The following is a 22186-nucleotide window of genomic DNA, read 5'->3' as shown; positions in this document are numbered from 1 at the left end:
AATGAGAACAAGATGCAATTTAATAAAGATAAGTGTAAAGTTCTACATCTGGGTCAGAAAAATGAAAAGCATGCCTACTGGACGGAGGATATGCTTCTAGGTAACACTGTGTGTGAACGAGACCTTGGGGTACTTGTGGACTGTAAGCTAAACATGAGCAGGCAGTGTGATGCAGCGGTAAAAAAGGCAAATGCCATTTTGGGCTGTATCAACAGGGGCATCACATCAAAATCACCAGATGTCATAGTCCCATTGTATACGGCACTGGTCAGATCACACCTGGAGTACTGTGTGCAGTTCTGGAGGCCTCACTTCAAAAAGGACGTGGATAAAATTGAAAGGGTACAGACGAGAGCGACGAAGATGATCTGGGGCCAAGAGACCAAACCCTATGAACATAGGTTGAGGGACATGGGGATGTTCAGCCAGGAGAAAAGGAGGTTAAGAGGGGACATGATAGCCCTCTTTAAGTATTTGAAAGGTTGTCACTTGGAGGAGGGCAGGATGCTGTTCCCATTGGCTGCAGAGGAAAGGACACGCAGTAATGGGTTTAAACTTCAAATACAACAATATAGGCTATATATTAGGAAAAAAATTTCACAGTCAGAGTAGTTCAGCAGTGGAATAGGCTGCCTAAGGAGGTGGTGAGCTCCCCCTCACTGGCAGTCTTCAAGCAAAGGTTGGATACACACTTTTCTTGGATGCTTTAGGATGCTTAGGGCTAATCCTGCGTTGAGCAGGGGGTTGGACTAGATGGCCTGTATGGCTCCTTCCAACTCTATGATTTTAGTGTCTACTAATGATCTAAAAAAAAAAAAACGGTTGCCATCAGTGGGAATATGTATTCTGACAACCAGCTGTGCTTTTACTATTGGCTGTGTTAGATTACTAGGAGCACAATGTGCATCCTTTTCCATCTCAATGCCATGTTTGTAGCTAGAATTCCTTCAGGGATGAGCACATGGAGATTTATTACTTCACACAGTCAGTATCAGGTAGCAATACAGATTCTTCAACAAGCTTAACTAATACACACTTCCCCAAGAAAGTACATCTCTGTGTTCTGGCTCATACTTTCCCTCCATGCTTTGGCAAAACAAGAGAGTCCCTTTCCCGTAAAGTCACTGTTATTTCCTGGATTTCTAGTGAGTCAGCTGAACAGCTGAAAGTGCTTCCTAGAAAACTGCTACTAAAACACACACATGCATACAACGGTTCAATGGCACACAAAGCAGCTGGCAGGTTGGCATGTAACACTCATAATAAAATTATAATGTACAAGAATGACTAAACCACTATTAAAAATTGAAGATAAACTAAACTATCAGATTGCCCTGTGATTTTCCCCCAAAGGCTGCCAACACTTCTAGATGAGGAAGTGGCAAAAATTGGACAGAGAAATCACTGGTTATTGGTTAAAATAGGCAAAGTGTCTCAAGGCATGCAAAGCTGTGGGCTTTTAGAGTTTTTTTTTGGGGGGGGGGTTGGGTTGTACCTTACTATTTATGCTCCAAAGGAGTCTCAAAGTGGCTTACAATAGCTTACCCTTCCTCTCCCTTGATTAATTATTTATTTTTAATTACATCTAAATACATTATAATAAACCTTTCAACATTGTCTAAGCCAGAATTTAAAACAGTACTAATATTATTCTGTGACACTTAAAAGCTACGTTTCCTTTATGCAGTTCTGGCCAGAGCTAAAAAAATTTGTGGTTTTTGGCATTAACTTTGAGAGGGAGCTGAAATCATCAAGTCAAAATTATCTAGGTGGCTTCCATGGATAATAAAGCAGGGAAGCATAAAACAATCTGTTGTGTTTTAATTCCTGTAGTTTGTTTCATCATTGATGTTGAGAAATTTGTCCTATTAGGGAGCCTGTAGGCTGTAGTTTGGCAGATTAGTCCCCTCTGCACTGAAAGGAAAGGAGTGGAGTAGGAGGAGGAAAGAAAGATGGAGGAGGAAGTTGAGCAGAAGCTGTAAGAAGGACTGAAGAATAAAACCACATACTAAGAATACGAGGTTTTATTACTGTGAAGTCTTGTAGTGTTCTTGACCAATTACTTCAAATTGATCAGTTTTGCAATATCAGTTAGTCTCAGTCTCCTGTCGATAAAAGAGTCCCATAATGACTTATGTCACATGCCCTTAGATGGAGCAAGGAGTTCTTCAAGATTAAGCTATGCAGAGAAACTGAAATTGTAGCCACATGCTTCTACCAATGAATAGCACAAGTAAGCTGAAAGACAGATGCCCTGAAACTGTGCAGGGTGCCAATGCAAATGTAAACCAGATTCCTGATCTTAAGTGCACTTTTATTCCACACTTCCTTCAAAGAACTAAGGGTGGTGTACATCAGTCACACCTTTTTTATTGTATCTTAACAATTCTGTGAGTTGTTAGACTGTAAAGGCTGGGTTGGATCCAGAAGGTGCTGATGGCTGCATATGTCCCCCAAATCCTCCTCTTACCAGCAGTCTTTTCTAACCCCAGAAAAGTTTCTTTTTTGTGTTGTGGTTCCCACATGAACTAACAGACATATGTGGTTGGGAGGCTGCAGTGGGGTGGGAGATGGGAACACAATGATCTTTCAGCCTCTTCCAGCAGTTGATAGTACATTATGAAGAAGTATAGGAGAATCTATCCAAATTGGGTGAATGGACAATACCATGGTGAATGAAATTCAGAATGTATTTGTTACTAGCTTCAAAGCCCGTTCCTAAGAACGGGCCTTGAAAGGGTCCCCCCACCCTGGCCCCTGGCCAGGCAGCTTAAGGTGGCTTTGGGCCGCAGCTTGCAGCCAGATCAAGTGGGGTGGGCGGGGGCTGGCCAGCTCGTTAGCAGGCCCGGGACAGAGCTCCTTAGCAGACAACTGTAGAGAGATTCATCTGATCCAACAGGGCTGTTCTTATGTTTTTTGTACCTCATGACCCTAGGAATAAATTTTCCAGGGGCTGGAAATGATTGCTGGAGGGAGTCGAATGTTGGGAAAGATTCACAGTCTTTGCGTTTGCAGATGAACAGATCCAATCTAGTGCCTGATTATTGTTACCCAGCAGGTTTTATGGGAATTTGGTCTTCCATTTCTTAGATCAACACCTTAATCATTAAATCAACAGCTTAATTATCAATGGAATGAATTTCCTCTTAATATCCCTCACCCATGTTGACCACGGTTAAAAACTGCATCAAGATGGATATTCATTACCAGGGAATGAATATCCATCTACCAAGATGGATATTCATTACCACTGAGATTATTCAACATTCTTTCTTAATTAGTGTCAAGAAAAAGGTCTGGTAACTGGTTAGAAAAACTCAGGTTAATCAGGAATCTGGTCATTTAAAATTTTTATTTATTTATATTTCAACTTTAGCCTGCCACTCCCGAAAAAAATGGCTCATGGTGGGTTATAAATAATTATTCCCTGATAACTCCCCATAAAACCCCCATAACCCCCCCCCTAACAGTGCCAACAACAATTTGCCCATCAGTGAAAAACCCCTATCCCACCCTCCAGATGGTGGTTCTCACCTCAGGGTGGGGGGAAGGCCAATGACCTGGCTCCACCTGTGGGGGCCCCAAGATCTTCCCACCCTGGCCTCAACCAAAAACCAGGCAGAAGATCTCCATTTTACAGGCCCTGCAGAACTGTGATAACTCTGTCAGGGCCCTCAGCTTTCCCAGGAGCTCATTCCACCAGGTTGGGGCCAGGACTGAAAAGGCCTGGGCATTTCCAACATATTCACACCGACAGAGCAGAGGGCCCTGCAGGGAACATAAGGAGACAAGCAGTCTCTCAGGTATGTGGGACTCAGGTTGCATATAGCCTTAAAGGTTAAAATCCTAATTAAACATCCAGCCTCATGCAATTCTTAAATACACCTAAGGACAGAAGAATTAACCCATTATTCCATATTCTGCTCCAAAGCTCTGTTCTTAACTACAGTTGAACACTACATCTGCACTTCATACACCTACTGAAGTTTCTCTTATTAGATTTCTGCTGCACAGTAAATCCATCTTAATGACAGAATCCATGCTTTAAAGATTTTGTGAAGAACTTTCAGGCTGACATCTGCTTTTCCATCTTGCTGGGAAAAAGCACCTGAACAATCAAGATATTTTATGATATCAGAGTAGTTACAGTCACTTGTAAAATATGAAATGTAGAGATGAAAAAAAAATTGGCATTAAAGGAAGCAAGACATTATTTATTTTATTTTTCCAAGGACCAGGGAAGGGAAGTGCAGACCCTTCACCTGTCCTCTGCAGTACTGAGTTGATGAGTTAGTATTTCTGCCCCAGTCACAAGATCTTAACATTGTTTTAGCAACTTGGGAATATTTGGGACATGAGATTTCCAAAGCGCAAAAGCATTTAGTAAAAAGGGAACAGAAAACTCAGTGTGCTATACAACGACAAAAAACATATGAATCACTATTTCTTCCCCTAAGCTTAAAACATTTAAGAGTGCATTTAAAAAAATACTTCACAATGTGGACAATAATGCTAAATAAATAAAATAAATTGAGGAAGCAGGATTTGTCTAGGAAACATGATCCTATCACAAGTGCAAGCGTATGTTTTTGGTTCCTCATGAGACTGTTGTTTTCAAAACGATTACGTAACTTAGCCTTTGATGATGCAGGAGGCATTGCAGGACAGTTCTCAAACAACTGCTGACTCAAAAGTCTGGGAGTGATAAGTGAAGTGGCTGGAGCCAGACTCCCAGCTAACCAGTTCATCTGGCTCCAAAGCACTGTTACAAAGGCTGTTACTAGGGATGTGCAGCTTGGGGTGGGGGGGAATCAGTATTCCCTGGGTCCTGCACAGAGGCCAGCGCCAAAGCCATCCCCGCCCCCCACCCTCCCCCGTGACATCCCAGCTTCGGCGCCGGCCTCCAAGCAGGCCCGCCACATCTCTGAGACGTGGTGGGCTTGCTGGGAGGCCGGCACCGAAGCCATCTGGTGACAGCTCTGGCTTCTGCTGGTGAGGGCCCAATTGGAAGGCCCTGACTGGTCAGAACTGTTGTCCGTCCGGGTGAGGGGCCCATCAGACCAGCCCCGCCCACTCTCCAGCCAATTACCCCTTAACAAAATATTAAGGTGGAAAAATGGGGAATCTTTTCAGATGGCTGGAGGGGCTATTTTTAAACCAAATTGTGCCAAAATTGCAACTGAGCCGATGGTCTATCTTTTAAATAACTACAGTTTTTCAGGTGAATTGGTCCAATGGGTCCCTGAAGAAGATATGCCAGCCATTCTACATTGTTTGCTATGAGAGTCAGGACAAACTCCGTTTTCTCCAGGGCAAAGAATAGCTAGAAACACAAGAGCAAACAAAGCAACCCCTGGCTAAAAGCCTCTCAAAGCAAACCAATGCAGAACCAGCAAAAACAGGGGCAATGCAGCACACATAACACAGTCAAAGTGGAGAATCTGAGCCAAACTGATTTAGAAAGGAAAGGTATAGTACAATAAATGGCAAGATTGCCCATTGAGAACAACTGGTGATGTTGGAATGCCAACTCGATATAATGTCAGCCAGGAATGCCAATTTATTTGCATTCCTCCTCATTGAAATAGTTGCAAAGAAAATACAGAATGGATTTAAAATGAGGGCCTCTGAGCCCAGATAGACTGCTCTGGGACTGGAATGTCAGCCCCCAGAATAGAATGACAGCTCCCTGGGAGTAGCATAAATGCTCTGTGGCAGGAATGACAACCCTCTGGGACTGGAATAACAGCCCCCGGAGTGGAATGATAACCACTGGGAGTAGCATATGTGTTCTGCAACTTGAATGAAAGGAATAGAATCAGTCTCTACTACTGAAATGAAGGCCTCTGTAGAATCCCCAAGTTCTAAGTACATTGGGTCACAAGGTCCAATTCTATGGGCCCCAGAACAAGGTGTCATCAGCCATCCTCCAAAAAAGAAAATCATGCTTTCTCCATGGCAAAAGCCAATAACAAAATGTACTTGAGCATGCTGCATTGGTCAAATATCTTCCATGCAAACAGAAGAGAAAAAGCAGAGAAGTGCTGTTATTTTTATATCCTGCTTTCACTACATGAAGGAGTCTCAAAGCAGCTTACAAACACCTTTCCTGTCTTCTCCCCACACCAGATATCCTGTGAGGTAGGTGGGGCTGAGAGAGCTCTAACTGAACATCACTGTGAGCCCTGTGAGAACTGTGACCAGCTCAAGGTCACCCAGTTGGTGATCAACAATCCCAATAGAACCAATGAAAACCAGGAATCCCAGGAAACCCGCCAGCCAATGTGACAAACCGAACAGGAATAATATCAGACCAGAGAATCTCAGCAGAACTTGAGCAAGTGTGGGTACTTTTTCAAGCCCAACAGAACCAATGGCAATCTGCAGAAGCCTCACAGAATGCATGGCCATGTTGTAGCACAAACTCAACAGGGCCAATATCAAACCAGAGAATCCCAGGAGAACAAACTTAAGTGAAGAGAATGTTGACTTTTGCAAACCAGCGGACCCAATGCCAATATAGTACAGCAAGTCTAGCAGAACCATTGACAATCCATAGGAGACCACCAGAAAGAAAAGGCAATATGGTAAGGCCAACTGAACTTATGTCAAACCAGAGAATGCCAGGAGAACAAACTTAAGTGGGGCGCACTTTTGCAATTCTAGCATAACCAATTACAATCCACAGAAATCCAGCAGAACAAACTTCAGCAAGAGAGGGAAGTTTTGCATGCTGAACAGAACCAAAGGCAATGCTCAGAAAACCAGCATAAATCAGGGCCACTATGGCAGTGCAAGTCCAACAGAATCTGTTGCAATCGGCAGATTTCAAAGCAGGATTCAATACTGGTTAAAACCCATGGTTAAGCTTGAAGTAGAATGTATTCCTTGACCATGGGTAAAGTGAAGGGAGGGCCAGGAATCTGCATTAGTGACAGCAAGAAGCAGGTAGTCCATGCCATGCTCTAAAATGTTACATCTGCTCTTCTCCTACCAGGCTTTCCAAGACAGAATGTAGATTTTAAGTAATCCCCCCCATAGCTTCCTATTTTAGCCAAGTACCAAGATAGAGTCATTTGTGCTCAAACTAAATACAACTGTAGCAGTTTTTGCGAGTTTAACATCCAGAACTGTTCTGATCATACGTAAAATGATGGTGGAGCCAGCTTAAATGATCAAGAAGTGTGCAAATAAGGAGCACAGCACTCTCCCTCACCAACAATGTCTCTCTGGCGATCTCAGCTGGAAGATAAGTGCTTTGGACAGCCATACAGACTGGACACAGAGGCTGAGGCCCTCCCCTGATGCTGTTGCTGCCTTCTAGCACTTGGATTCAGTGGTTTGCTGCTTCCAGACACAGAAGCTCTCCTCAGTCACCATGGCTAAGAGTGATTGACAGACTTCTCATCCACAAATCTACCTATGCTCATGGCCACTGCTACCTGCACAGTTTAATCCCTCATTGAATTTTGATTTTTGTCTGTTCTGAACATATTTCCCAACAATTTCACTGGGTGCACCCAAGTTCTAGTATTATGGGAGAGGGAGAAAAAGCTCACTTCACTTTTTCCATCTCATGGATAATTTTATGAAAATATATTTTTTTAAACTTTAGGTGTCTAGATTGAAGAGGCTCAGATTGTCCAGGCTTTCCTCACAGTAAAGGTGTTCTAACCCCTGATCTTTTTGGTTGCCCTCCTTTATACTTGTTCCAATTCTGCAATGTCTAGTTTTGCAGCTAGAAGAAGAAGAGTTGGTTCTTATATGCCACTTTTCCCTACCCGAAGGAGGCTCAAAGTGGCTTACAGTTGCCTTCCCATTCCTCTCCCCACAACAGACACCCTGTGAGGTGGGTGAGGCTGAGAGAGCGCTGATATCACTGCCCGGTCAGAACAGTTTTATCAGTGCCGTGGCGAGCCCAAGGTCACCCAGCTGGCTGCATGTGGAGGAGTGCAGAATCGAACCCGGCATGCCAGATTAGAAGTCCACACTCCTAACCACTACACCAAACTGGCTCTCTAAGGTGCAGACATGAGGAGGGTGCTGCTTCCTACACCTGTGCATCCTTCTTTTGCATTTAAAAACACCTGCTATCTAAAAGATCAGGACAGATACTTGTAGGAAAGACCCTTTCTTTAAGCTACCTGTGTTGTTTCTCCATACTTACAGATACATCGGAATTCTGCCACATCTGGGATAGTCTGTAGCCCTGAAGTTCACCATTCATCTGTGAAGCAGGAGGTTTTGCCCATGACACTACCACTGAAGAGGCAGACTCATTAATTGAGAGAGTAACATTCATAGGCGAAGCAGATGGAGCTTAAAAACAGAAACAGAAAAGTGTGAGCAATTTTTTAAACACAAATGTTGCTTTAAAAAAATAGAACATGAAATAAGAGAAAGATTCCCTAATTCTAAAAAGCATGACCCCCCATGTTTTCTCCTCCCTAATCCTGCCTGGAGAAAATGAAAATCCTGTCCCCTTAACAGAGGCTTAATGGAATGATATTTGCCAGGCAATACTTTTTATCTCTATTTCATCACAGGTTTCAGTTGACCATTTCTACTCACTAAGCCTCTGTTAAAATGACAAGCTATTTTTTCCAGAGCTGTTGGCAAACATAGCTGCATTTAGCATCCTCATTTTTAAATAAAGACATATGCCACAACACTGAAAGGAAATATATATATATAATATTGGTAAAACAAACAAGTAAATGAAAGGAGTTCACAAGATGGTGATGAACAGGGAAGAGGAGACTGGCTAAGGATTTTCCCCTTTTGAAAAAAGGGTGTGTTTTAGCGGACAGACAGCTTACCAACTATCCAGGCCCAAAACAGAGAACACTTCTTTCCCAAAATTTCACAAACTGGCACATAATGGAAAGATTCCCAGTCATACTTAAGGGACAGTGTTACATAGCAGGTAGATCTGGGTGGGAGAAATATGGATTCAGAATTCTGTTTAGCCATGAGGACCCCTAGGTGCCTTTGAGACAACTGTATTATTTCACCCTATCCTACCTTGCAGGGTTGTTGTAAGGAGAAAAAGGGAGGGGCTCTCATCTATTAGCTTCCCTGAGCTCCTTGAAGAAAAGACAGGCTACAACAGAATATAATGAATTAAAAAATCATACTATTGTTTCCTTACCTCCTTCGGTTGTACTGGCTGTAATCCAAGGGGTGAAACCAGACCACCCCACTTCATTCATACAAGAAACACGGATGTTGTAAGCCTTCATAGGCTGCAGATTCTGAATACTGTACTGATGAGGTGGTGTTGAAGTATTAAAAACCATAGCAGAAGTATCGCCCAGAGACATAACATCCTCCACCTAAAATGAAAATTAAGTTGATAAGCAAAGATGATTAAATAAGGACCCCTACCCCAACCAGGAATCACGACAACATATCTGTAAAGAACCATACTTAATTTGTAAGGCGACAAGACTCAAGATGGGAAAGAAGAATTGCCTTTTTCCTAGAATCACAGAAAGTAGTAAGGATGAATGAAGCAAGAACAGTTCTCTCTGTACATGCTCAGCCTTCCATCTCGACTCAGCCTCCAGGGGGCATAACTGCCAACTACAGAGATATACAAATGCACCCGTGTTGCTTCTGTAAGCCACTATGAGACTCCTTGGGTAGAAAAAAGCTGGTTACAAAACAACAGCTCTTCTTCTTCCACAACATGGAAATGTTCTTAGATCTGATAACTGGATGGGATTTTTTAAAAATATGAAACATCCAGATGAAGTCCCCAAAATAAAAGAAGAAAAAGAGCTGGTATTGATACCCCACTTTTCACTACCTGAAATCAACTTACAGTTGCTTTCCCTTCCTCTCCCCACAAAGGACACCCCGTGAAGCAGGTGAGGCTGAGAGGGCTTTGAGAACTGTGAGGGGCCCAAGGTCATCCATCGGCCTTCATAGGGAGGAGTGGTTCTCCAGATTAGAGTCTGCTGCTCTTAACCACTATACTGGCTCACAAGAAAACAAACAAACAACCACAACAAATCCAGCACGCGGCAAGGGAAAACATGAAGGTGAAATGGTGTCTAACAGAAGAAACTGGACACAAAACTTCTAGTCATGGGTTCAGTTGTTAGTGTAAATGTTTCTGTGTTCACGACAGGGAAAAACTAACCAGGCCACTCGGAAGTTATCTTTGTTCTGACCCCCCACCACCACCACTTGTTACAAAGACAGAGATCTGTATTCAGGGCTAAATGGATAAGTGTGGTTGACAGCAGGAATCTGGAACAGCTAGCCCCAGAGGCTAAATGCAGACTCTGTGAGCTCCAAATCAGCCCTCCCACACACACACTGTCTCCAATTCCAAGGCCTTCACATCTTTTTGTTAAGGCTTATTGTCATATGTTTTGTCCCAAGTAGAAATATGTGCGTGAGCAGCAGCTATCTAATCGGGATGGCTGTGTCAGTCCCACTATGGCTGTTCACACTGGAAAGTCTGGGCTTAATGAGTCCTTTTCTGCTGCCTGGCTGGCAGGGGAGAATTCGTGGACCACCCCAATGGTCCTTCAGGCCATGCTCAAGTTATAGCTGCTCTTAAAAACAAAACACCAGCTGAACCAGGGGCTGTGCTATCAGAACTGCCACCTGTAAAATCCATCATCTTATGGTAGTGTGATTTTTCTTTGAATCTTTTAGACTGGGTTTATTCCAAATTGCCAGAGGAAGCTCCTCATAGCTAACTGATAGGAAGGGGGTATGGGCTTAAGAATTTCAGAATTTCTTAGAATTTAGTTTTATGGTTAAGGTGCTAAGAAGGCAATGATTCATATACGTGAAATGTGATGTCCTATTTTATTCTACTTCTCTGGATGTTGGACTATTTTGCACTCCTGTTTACGGATTTGTTTTAATGTTTGTATTTTTGGTCTATGGCTGTTTGAATAAAGATTGAATAGAATAGAACTGGGTTTAATTGCAGTCAAAGAGGATCCCTTCAATGCTCTACACCGGTACCGGTCCGTGGATCAGTCAGTACCAGGCCGCAGCTCCTCCTTGTCCTCCTCCCTGGCTGCTGCCTCGGGGGCTGCCCTGCCACACCTTTGGTGCTTTCCAGCAGCCGCCATGGCTGGGGCTCCCTCTTGGCATGGCATTGCACAGCTGCTGCTGGCAGCGCCCCCCAGCGGGCGGCAGGAAGTCAGGGGCACCAGCGGGAAAGCAAGCGGAGCAGGGGCTCAGGCAGCGGCAATATCTCTCAGCAAAAGACTACCCCCTCCCCCAGGCCTCAGTAAAATTGTCAAGCATTAACCGGTCCCCAGTGATAAAAAGGTTGGGGACCACTGCTCTACAAAGTAGAAAGAAAAACAAAACATTCTTTCATGTCACCAAATGCCCTGGTAAGCAAATATTAGAAAAGTAATCTGAACTAGATGTTTCTATTTTAGGTAACCAAATATCAACATTATAGCAATTCTAGTTTGCTTTACCAAGTTCTCATGTGATCTGCGATTAAAACATTCAGTTGCCTTGGAGGCACTGAATACTTTCTAAGATCTACTTCTGTGTACATCATGATAACTGTCAAGTAACCAATACAGAATATATTATAGACAATGTTCTGAACTCTCCAGTCTGTTTCCGGAGGTTCAATAAGAATGCAGGATCGAATACCATGAACATGATATCATCCAGGAAGGAAAAACATCTCCCCGTTCTTTCCCCGCCCACTGTAGCATATGAGAGTTTATTCCAAACTTCCAGAGGAAGCTTCTCTTATCCAATGGATAGGAAACCGGCATTGGCTTAAGTTATCACTGCATTTTGTTCTATGGTTTAGGTGCAAAAAAGGCAATGATTCATGTGCATGAAATGTGATGCACTAAAATTTCCGCCTGTCTTATGAATGAGTACCCTCCCCAGGAAATCCTGATTATCTACAAGCAACAGTTTTTCCTCTGTTGTATACCACAAATTCTTGGGGGGGGGGGGGGTGACAGAAACCAGCCAATTACAGACTCCACCCCTTTGCAAGATATTGGCCTGTATGCTGTAGTTGTGTTCCAGCCAGGTCTTCTGTCTGAAACGTTCTCCTTCCTGTACAGCACCTCACTGTTATTAAAAGTTAATGTTAAGCAATAGCAGTAGCATAAATTTTAACAATACTTAACAATATTTGTAAAGAATGATGTTACACTCCAACTGGCTTTGTTTTTTAATGCACAAAATGCAATTTTTTGCATTTTCAACCATTAGCAGGCAAAACTAAAATATGCATTGGCATGAATAAACCTTCCAATTTTTTATCCTGTGTTTTCAATGTTTGTGAAGACAGAAGCAGGGCAAAAGAGGCACATTTGATATATTGTGAAAATTCAAATGAAAGTGCCCGAATCCTTTCCTGCTGAGTGGGGAGGGGAATAATCAGACACCAGCACAGAAGAACAGCCCAGTGTACAACACAGTGCAGGGGTAGCTAACTGCATGCACACATGAGGTGCACATATATAATCTGCCTGCACACCAAAGCTTATACCCAGAATTAAATTTTGTTGGTCTTAAGGGTGTCACTGGACTCATACCTTCATCTCTTGCTTCAGATCAACATGGCTAGCCACCTGAATCTATTGTCAAGTTGTTATTGTGAAGAAAACTGTTTCAGAGGGGAAATAGGCCTCCCATTTCAGCCTAAATACTTTTGGTATATGTAAGGCATGATTTGCATGGCATTAAAGAAAAAGCAAACATAATAACGGAAAAACTGTTCCTCCTCTCCCCCTTACCACCTATCCGACACAAACCAGCAACAGACTCTGGCAAAAAACCCTGTAAATAAATTTTCAGCAGCCAGCAAAACTATAAAATGAGGTACCAAGCTGATTTCCCAGGAGAGAAATTTCTGACGTGTGAGTGCCACAATGGGGGGAAAAAACATTTTTGCAGCCAATGAGACTGTTTTTTTCAAGAAAATAGGAGCTTATTAACCCCTCGGTGCCATTTTCTCTCAACATGAAAATGTGTCGAGTCCTGACAGGAGAGGTATTCTCTGCACATAGAATCCCCTCTCACAGGAAACTCGCCAGGCCCCATGGCTGAGTGTGCACTGTTAAAAGCACTTTGGGCTGGCCAATAGGCTCAGTCAGTAGGAAACAGGGTGCTTTTAATGCACCAGGATTTTATTCTGGTTTCCTGGCAATTGTTATGATAGGTGGAAGTATTGCTGTTTTGCTTCTTATGTGGTCAGCAATTCTCACCAGGCACAGAAGTTCTCCACAGTAATTGCTTATTTGACACACTTAATTCCTGCATCTAACAGCAGACACTTTGCCCTTTGGCTAGTATGAGTCACCATTTCGTGTTTTATTTAAAGGAACTTTTCTAGATATGACAACTTGGACTCTTCCTGAAAGGAATCAGAACTGTCCCAAAGTACAAGGAAGCAGATTAATTCTTTACCTTTGCCAGAGTTCAAAAGACACTTTGCTTTCTCCCTAGTATTAATGCCAAAGAACCTGCCCTCTTTTATTATAAGGAATGCAGGCAGGAACTGAGAGGAAAAGGGACATAGCTTGCCTCCGTTTCCCTTCTAAGTAACACAAATAGTTACTATCTGATGAAGGGAGCATTGACTCTTGAAAGCTTTCACTTTGAAAATCTTGTTGGTCTCTACGGTGCTATTGGACATAAAGCCAACTCTTCCACAGCAGAGCAATGTAGCCACCCTCCTGAAACTATTGCTATTAGGGAAGTAAGATCTTCACTCAATCCATTGTAATGGATTTCAATGCATTTTAATAATTGAACCCTGCATAAGCCTTATAGAAAGCAATGAGGATCTGATCCCGGGTCTCCAATGAAACATGTACCTCAGCCCTCGGCCACACAAGTTTGCGATTTCATTTTCAAGGGAGACGTTGGAAACTTTCACCAATCCAGAGAATGGCCAGCAACATGTTTTCACTGATGCTAAATAACAAAACAGCATCAGGTAACCCATGAAACCCATGAAACATCAGGCATTAAGGAAGGCATTTGTAAAGACTTACCTGAACACTGCACCTGCTCAACGGAGAATAACCATCAAAGCCTGGGACCCAGGATACAAATATTGTGTGAGCTGTTCTATTTTGAATATGGACATCAACTACTGGGGATGGGATTCCTGCAACAGAAACAACATCTTCAACAGCTACTCTGGACTCAGAATGCAGTGCAAAATACATGCAACTGAAAGGTGTCTTGTAAACTGTCCCAAGCCCACTTGCAGAAAGGGGCAGTCTATAAATCTAACAACAACAGCAACAACAATAATTCGGCCATAGCACAAAACCATTGGAATTACTGGAATGTGAGGGGAAAAGAAAGGGCCACACACAGGTAAGTAGTCACTTGGGAGGAAAGAATAGGGAAAGGGAGCAGGGAATCATGGGTTGCAGCAGGCAGAAGTCTGGCTTAGAGTAACTCTCTCTGGCATCTTGCCCTTTCCCCAAGAAACTCTTATTCACACATTACAGCCTTACAATCAGTCTGTGAAGTAAATTAGGCTAACTGGTCCAAGATCACCTAGGGAGCTTTGTGGCATTATCTCTCTCTCTCTCTCTCTCTCTCTCTCTCTCTCTCTCTCTCTCTCTTTCTCTGTCTGTCTGTCTGCCTGCCTGCCTAGCAATTTTTATATCACCCCTCCCAAAAAGGCTCGGGATAGTTCACAACTCATAACAATAAAGCCCATTAATGATTATAAAAATGCATTATCAACCTCTCTTGAGGGCGAAAAACATTACCCCCCGGCTCAACAGAATGTCTAAGAACAAAACCTCAGGGAAGATCTTCTGAGGGGAGCGTGTTGACCTCAGTGAGGGCCCCCCAATCTTCCTTGTGATGATTTGAACCCAGGGCTCTCATATCCTTGTACAATACTCTCTAATCACTGTTCTACACTGGCTCCAAAAAGTGTGAAAGCAAGATCTGGCCGAAACTCATACTCCCAACTTCCTTCTCCTTCAAGAACAGGACTACAGAACTTATAGCATCAGAAATGGATTGCCCGGGGTCCCCAGGATGTCCATTCCCCACAGAACTTTGTCTCCCCCTTCAGCCCAAATCATGGGATCCACATTGTAAATGCACAATAGGAAACAATCATGCATTTGAAGCCTATTCACACTGGATTTTATGTGAGTAGATCCTACTATGCAAACCACTATTTTACTGTTTATTTCTTCAAAATATTTATACTTCACCCTTCCACAATCACTCAAAAGGGGAGGTCAGGTGGGGGAGGGGACTTGGAGATCTGCCCTCTCCCTTTCGTTCTCTCTCCCCTCCCCTCTCCCCAGGGAGGTTGTCATCTTCTGAGCATGGCACTTGTGAGTTTTGTGCTTTGAATGGGGTTAGGTATTGGGGGTGGGAGGGGTGTTTTAATTTTATTAATTTGTTTTGCTGTTGTCTTTTAATATTACCCACTGCAAGCCAGTTGGCCTGGGAGTGGCAGCTGGATGGATGGATGGATGGATGGATGGATGGATGGATGAAGCAGCTTGCACCATCCACTGGCCCAGAGAGGGGAAACATTAGAAAAGGAGGAGGAGAAGGATACAGGGAGGTAAAGAGAAAGCAAGGTTTGCTCTGATGGCCAGCAGGCAGAGGGGATTTATTTAATTAAGAAAAATGGGACTGTAGCTAAGGAGTGATAGAGGGGGAAATGGCCCCAACTACATGTAGGGTTGCCAGGTCTGTTGGGCCAGTGGACAGGGGATGGGGGGGGCAGAAGGGAGGGGAAAAGCCTGAAAATAAATGCAGTGTTTCTACGTCACCTGCGTCACTTTCCCCTTACATTTGTGTAGGGTTAGAAAGAGAAAATGTAATGGTCCGAACAATAATAGATTCATGGAAATCCAAACCTGTGTACTGTCTTTAATTAGCTAACAAAATAATAAGAAGAATGTGGCAAGAATCTGAAAGGACATTCTGGGCATTCATCACCACATTGCTGATCAGCAGCAGTTCAATGTTGTAATAGTTTGACTGTAATAAATAGGACCTATATAATTTTGTTTTAAAATTGCGGTTAGCTTTTGGGAAGATGCAGCCTAGAAACCCAAAGTAAAACAGTAATAATAAAGGCCCATGCAAGCCAAAAATGGTTATTTTTCATGTGCACTCTGAAATAAAATGATTTTTTAATTGGCTTGGCACTAAGAGTACAGCCAGTCTACTCTTACTAAGAACAGCGAGGTATTTTTATAGCTCTCCAAATGGCATTACTGTATTACTGTGAGAAAAACCTTAGAATGGAAAAACCATTAGGGTGAACAGTTTCAAGAATTACAAAGTTATTTACTCTTTACGCAGTACATTGGAAGACACTGAGAAGCACAGTGAGTGAATTGTATCACGTAGCTCAGTTCTTGTAATAGCAGCATCTTTTCTTGGTACAAGAAGCCTTGCACCAGTGGGAGTTTCTGCCCTCAGAGGAATAGATTTGCAGAGTCTAAAACTATGCAGACTTTCTATTTAGGTACTCAAATAGGGTTTCTTGGCCAAACCTAACAACCAACAGGAGGGTTGGGGGCAGGGATGTGATGGGGTTGGGGGCAGGGATGTATCATGAGTATGATGACATCATTTCCAAGGAAAACCCAGTAACGATGGTGGTAGCTCTAGGAACCACAAGAAACTCTATGGTTTTCCCTGCAAGTGATATTATCATGTCTGTGATGCTAATGGGGCTTGATAGACTGGTGGCTTGGCAGGCCAGTACAAAAATAACAGAAAACTGAAAAGAAAAGTGAAAACTGAAAATAATGTATTTTGATACATGTTGACTTAATGGCTGTGGTAGTTCTGCCGAAAAAATAGCACATATGGTGATAAAATTATTAGAGTCACCTATGATAACCCTGTAGATTCAGGAAAGGTTTAACAGTAATCTTTCAATGTTTAATGAATGTGACAAGTATAAAGGAAAAACTAATATGAACTTGTTGGCTTTAGCAATGGGAAAAGAAATACTGTTTCAAGACCAAAGTTAATTTAAAAAGAAAATCTGGCTAATAAGCAAGTTGGAAAAACTGACATTTCAGATTCTGTACAGAAGAAAAAAAGGAATATATTATCTGATAAGGTGTGATGGACTGTACTTTCCATACTCGTAAGTCTCTAGCTGCTCTCTCTGTTTGGGCTTCTTCTGGCACAGAGTCTGGTGCGAGTTCTGAGACTGCTTCTGTCCTTTTAACAAAATTGACAGCCTTGGCTGTCTTTTTGTCTAATTGTGGGCCACGGGCTATCCTGTGTCCCTCTTCCTGGCAATTAAAACACACTATCTCCCTTTTTCTATTTGGCTTGGGAGTGTTTTGATGGAGGGGGCTCAAATCCCAGCTCTGTCACTAAATATGACCACCTCACCCTCTCTCCTCTCTCGGAGGCAATATTTTCCCTCCATTTTTCTCTCTCTTCCTGTCTGAGCAGCCCTATTTATTTTATGAAGAACTATGGCTGTCCCACTCTGTCATAAGATTATTCAAGTTATAATTCAGGCCGGTACTCGGGGGACAGACCTTCAGTGGCTGCACTCCTTTCCCTGGAACTGGACACAGGGTGGCAGTGGGGAAGAGTTGTTGCACCCCTATGAACTCCCTTGTGTGGTTCCCCAGGGGGCAATACTCTCCCCTACACTGTTTAACATCTTTATGCACCCTCCAGCCCAGCTAGTCCAGAGTTTATAGGCTTGATTGTCTTCAATATGCAGATGACACCAAGCTCTATCTGCTCATGGATAGCCACCCAAACTGCCCCACCCTAGATACATTCACCAGATGTTTGGAAACCATGGCTGAATGGTTGGAGCAGAATCGCCTGAAATTCAGCTCCTCCAAGATGGAGGTCCTGTGGATGGGCAGGAAGGCAGAAGATCAGGAAACATGCCTACCCACCTTGGCTGGGGTGCAACTTAACACCTTGTCCTTGGCCAGGAATTTGGGGTGATCTTGGATGCTCCCCTCTCCGCAGGGTTCTTCATCTTTTGGATGCTAATGTGTTGGAGATCCCTGTAGTTCACCTGGCCATGACCAGGGACAGGGCCTTTTTGGTCCTGAGCCCAACGTAGTGAAATGAGATCCAGGGAGAGCTAAGGGCCCTGATGGAGCTGCCACAGTTCTGCAGGGCCTGTAAAATGGAGCTCTTTTGCCAGGTTTTTGGTTGAGGCTAGGACAGGTAAGATCATAAGGCCCCTCCCCAGACTAAGCTGGGACACACTTATACCCCGAGGTGGGATGCTGTCTGGATTGGGTGGAGGGAGGATTTTTATCACCGCTAGGGCATACTGGATTTAATTGAATTGTTGGGGTTTTAATGGGTTTTTTAATTGGAGACAATGTTTGCTACCCGCCACAAGCCGCTTGCAGGAGTGACAGGCTAGAAATCAAGTAATAAACAAGCAAACGAACTTTCAACTGGGTACCTTATGATGGGAGCTTTGACTCTCAAAAACTTGTACCCTGAAAATCTTGTTGGTCTCTAAGGTGCTCAGATCTTGCTTTTCTACTGCAGACCAACAGAGCTACCCTCTTGAAACACTCACCATTCCTAGTTAACACAATTTAGTTTATTCATGCCTCAATTTGTAGATCCTTAACCCTTTACTGGAGTCCCACTCTATCCTCATTTTCTTCCCTCATGTCTTCCTATCTCTCCCAGTTTTTTGAAAGCAGATGTTGTGCTGCCAATAGTATAACTACTGTTACTCCATATATCCCAGTGGTCCCCATATAGCAGAGGTACTCCTATATGTTCTGGGTACTTGTACCTGGTACATATTTTTGCCTTGGAGGGATTGGCTGTTCAAACTTTGTTAATATAAGTTGCCAGTACTCTCAAGCTTTATGGTCTAGAAGTTGTGTCTCAGGGTGGAGGAATGGATGCAGTGCACAACCTACTGTTTCACAACCAGTTCTGAGGTAAATTTTGCAATTTTATTCACTTATTTTAGGTTGCTTTTCTAGTATATGATTAATCAAAACCACAAACACACTCTTGGCTTTTTAAAACCACAGTCACAAAGCAAATGAATGCAGCTTGTGGAAGGTAGAATACAGTTTTCAGCAACATGCAACCATGTGTGGAGAAGGGCTGTTGAGCAATGGGCCTTGATGTGAGAATTAGAGCATTATATCTTGCCTATAAAGAGTTGGAAATCAGGGGGGGTGCTCTTGTGGGTACAAATAAACAAGAACATTAAAGACCGCTTGAGACTTACTACTGACCTTTTATGTTGACTCGTCCTTCAGTTGATGTAGCCAGTCCTTTCTCATTATGAGCTTCACAATGGAAAATCGCTGGTTCGTTAAGACCTGCAGTCAGATTAAAATAGGCCGTGCAAAGTGAGAATGAAACAGTGCAGCGGGAAATGAGTTTGTGACAAAAGGGAACGTTTGGACCATTTCTATAAGCTTCTTAGAAAAATTAAATACAAACCACAAAAAAGAAACCAGCTCCTAAGTGTTGTTTTACAGTTTGGATAAACATGTCTTCAACTACAGCACTTCTCTGACCACAAAGGGAGACACTTCATGGGAAAGGCTGGCTTCTTTTGTTGTTTTTTTTAAAAAAGTTACTTTCCTGAGCCAAAAATGTGACTGAACTCTTTGACATAGCTATTTAAAACCTGCCAGTGCCTCATGCTGCAGCTCAAGCCAAGCAGAAGGGGGGTGGGGGAGCCACAGAACGGAAAAATTTAGCAATCCAGCAGCAACTAGGAGGGCGATAATTCATGAGGAAGCATGCCAGTTCTGTGGCTTTAAAGCACAGACAAATCGCATTGGTATCCCTCTCATTTCATGGGTTAAGGTGCACCTACGAAGTTCCTTCTTGTACTTTCAATTCCACTATCTAGTGCTCTACCGGAAAAGAAGGAACGGGGTGCAGAAATCCAAGCGTCTCCTCATAACTGGTCAGCAAGTGGATTGCAAGGGTTGCTTCTGGCCAATGGTGGGGGATGGGGCGGTAGGGGGGCCAGATTTGCTCGCGGCCTGGCAAGCTTCTCGCTTCGGGCGGGGGAGGGAAGAAGCCGCGGCCCGGCGCCAAGGCATTCACGGCCTGGCACCGGGCCGCAGACCGCAGGTTGCGGACCACTGCTCTACATGGCAGCCTTTTAAATATTTGACCAGTTTATATACAATCATGAACAATGGATCTTCACACCATTGGTTAGTTTTGGTTTAATTTCCGTGAAAGAACATTTGCATAAATGTATATTTGGGGGTCACTACGATGGCCGGAGTGGAAAGTACGCATTCGGGGTGGAATGGTGGCAGCTAAAACCACCAATTATGCACACCGCAGGCGGCAACCGGACGCAGAGTCAACGTATGCCGCAGAAAAAGCCTTGTTAGCGAGATGTGGAAGAAAGTGGAGCTTCCCGGGACCAGGGCGCAACCAGAAGCGGCTCTGGAGTATCCGCGTGCATAATCGGATACTCTGGGTTTTGCCACGGTTGCGTTCCGTCCCATGCGTAATTGGTTTGCTTCGCTTCTTCCTCCTCCTCATTCTCCATGCCACCGTTTCAGCGGCCGTGCATAATAGGCCATATAGAGGATGGAGCAAAGTTGTTCTCACTTGCCCCAGATGGACAGACCAGAACCAATGGGATGAAATTAATTCAAAAGAAATTCCGTCTAAACATCTGGAAGAAGTTCCTGACAGAGCGGTTTCTCAGTGGAACAAGCTTCCTCGGGAGGTGGTGGGTTCTCCATCTTTGGAAATTTTTAAACGGAGGCTGGATAGCCATCTGGTGGAGAGGCTGATTCTGTGAAGGTTCAAGGGGGTGGCAGGTTGAATGGATGAGCAATAGGGTTGTGAATTTCCTACATAGTGCAGGGGGTTAGACTAGGTGACCCTGGAAGTGCCTTCCAACTCTATTATTCTATGATTCTATTATTTTTGCGGTGCAATGCTGTTCACAGTTATTCTAGTCTAAATGCATTGAAATCATTTACTCTTGTCTATGTCTAGAATCACACTGCTAAATTAATCAAGACTGGCAGCAAAATACATAGAAAATATTTTTTAAAGAAACAATAAAAACACCAGAAATAGGTATTGAATACTTGAATATCAGCATCACTGAAAAAGGCACCACATATTATAAGGAAAACTGGATTAGGTTTAGAGGAAGGTAGGCTTATAATTGGTGGAAGGATCATTAACAATTTGGGATATGCAGATGTCACCACATTACTGGCAGTATATAATGAAGACATGAAATGATCACTGATGAAAGTCGAAGGAGAAAGTGCCAAAGCAGGAATACAACAGAACATCCGAACAAGAAAAATGATGACTACAATCGCACAATTTTAAAATGAACAATGTATAAGCTGAAATTCTTTAAGGTTTTCTATTCCTTAGTTCAATCTTCAATCATAAGGGAAATTGCAATCAAGTAATCAGAAAAAGTCCAAGATTCAGAAAGGCAACCATGCCAAAACTAAAGAAGATTCTTAAATTTAAGGAAGTGATTCTGAAGGCCAGATCAAAATAAGAGGTATTCCCCATAACTACTGGATGTGAAAGTTGGACAGTGAAGAAGGCTGACAAGAAGAAATGTGATTTGTTTGAAATGCAGCATTGGACAAGAACTTTACAGATACCATGGACTGCCAAAAAGACAAAGAAGGGGATGTAAACCAAATCAAAACGGGGTTCTCCCTAGAATCTAAAGGGACTAAACTGAGGCTATCAAGGCTATCATACTTATTCGTATCAGAGAAGACAAGACACTGGAAAAGAGAATAATGCTAGGAAACACTGAAGGCAGCAAGAAATGAGAAGACCCAACATGAATTTGACTGACACAGTCAAGAAAGCCTTCAGTTTGCAATGCCTGAGCAAGGCTGTTAGCAATAGGATGTTTGGGGAGCAATTAATTCATAGGGTCGCTAGAAGTCGGAAGCAACTTAATGGTGCATAATACACTTGTGACAGCAGGGGAATGGGAAGGGGATATAATCACCAAATGCCTGGAAGTGGAGAGAGAGACAACTTTAATCTGGATGGCTTCCACAAGGTTCTGAAAAAGCCACCTCTGCTGTGCAGGCCATCAGAAAGCAGGAGTGGCAGTGGGGGGGGGGGCGGCTAACGGACACCATGGAGAGAAATGTGACGTTTAGCTCTGTTCTCTCCCTGGACTGGCTAAGAGCGGAGCATCCACATGGATGCTCCA

General features: G+C 43.3%; 1 protein-coding gene across 2 annotated transcripts in view; it reads right to left on the bottom strand.

Moving 5' to 3' along the window:
• The window catches only part of MERTK (MER proto-oncogene, tyrosine kinase), a 76234-nt gene that overhangs the window by 29080 nt on the left and 24968 nt on the right, over positions 1-22186 (bottom strand). For both annotated transcript variants that reach the window (XM_077336271.1, XM_077336267.1), the window contains exons 5-8: positions 19230-19316; positions 14016-14131; positions 9152-9335; positions 8168-8319 (exon numbers count right to left, since the gene is read on the bottom strand). In XM_077336271.1, the coding sequence (XP_077192386.1) occupies positions 8168-8319; positions 9152-9335; positions 14016-14131; positions 19230-19316 (539 nt within the window). The remainder of the gene's footprint in view (positions 1-8167; positions 8320-9151; positions 9336-14015; positions 14132-19229; positions 19317-22186) is intronic.

This window comes from Paroedura picta, chromosome 1, assembly GCF_049243985.1.
Source record: "Paroedura picta isolate Pp20150507F chromosome 1, Ppicta_v3.0, whole genome shotgun sequence".
NCBI classification, from domain to species: Eukaryota; Metazoa; Chordata; class Lepidosauria; order Squamata; family Gekkonidae; genus Paroedura; species Paroedura picta.
Note: the sequence above shows the minus strand (reverse complement) of the source record. Positions and strands in the feature narration are given on the sequence as shown.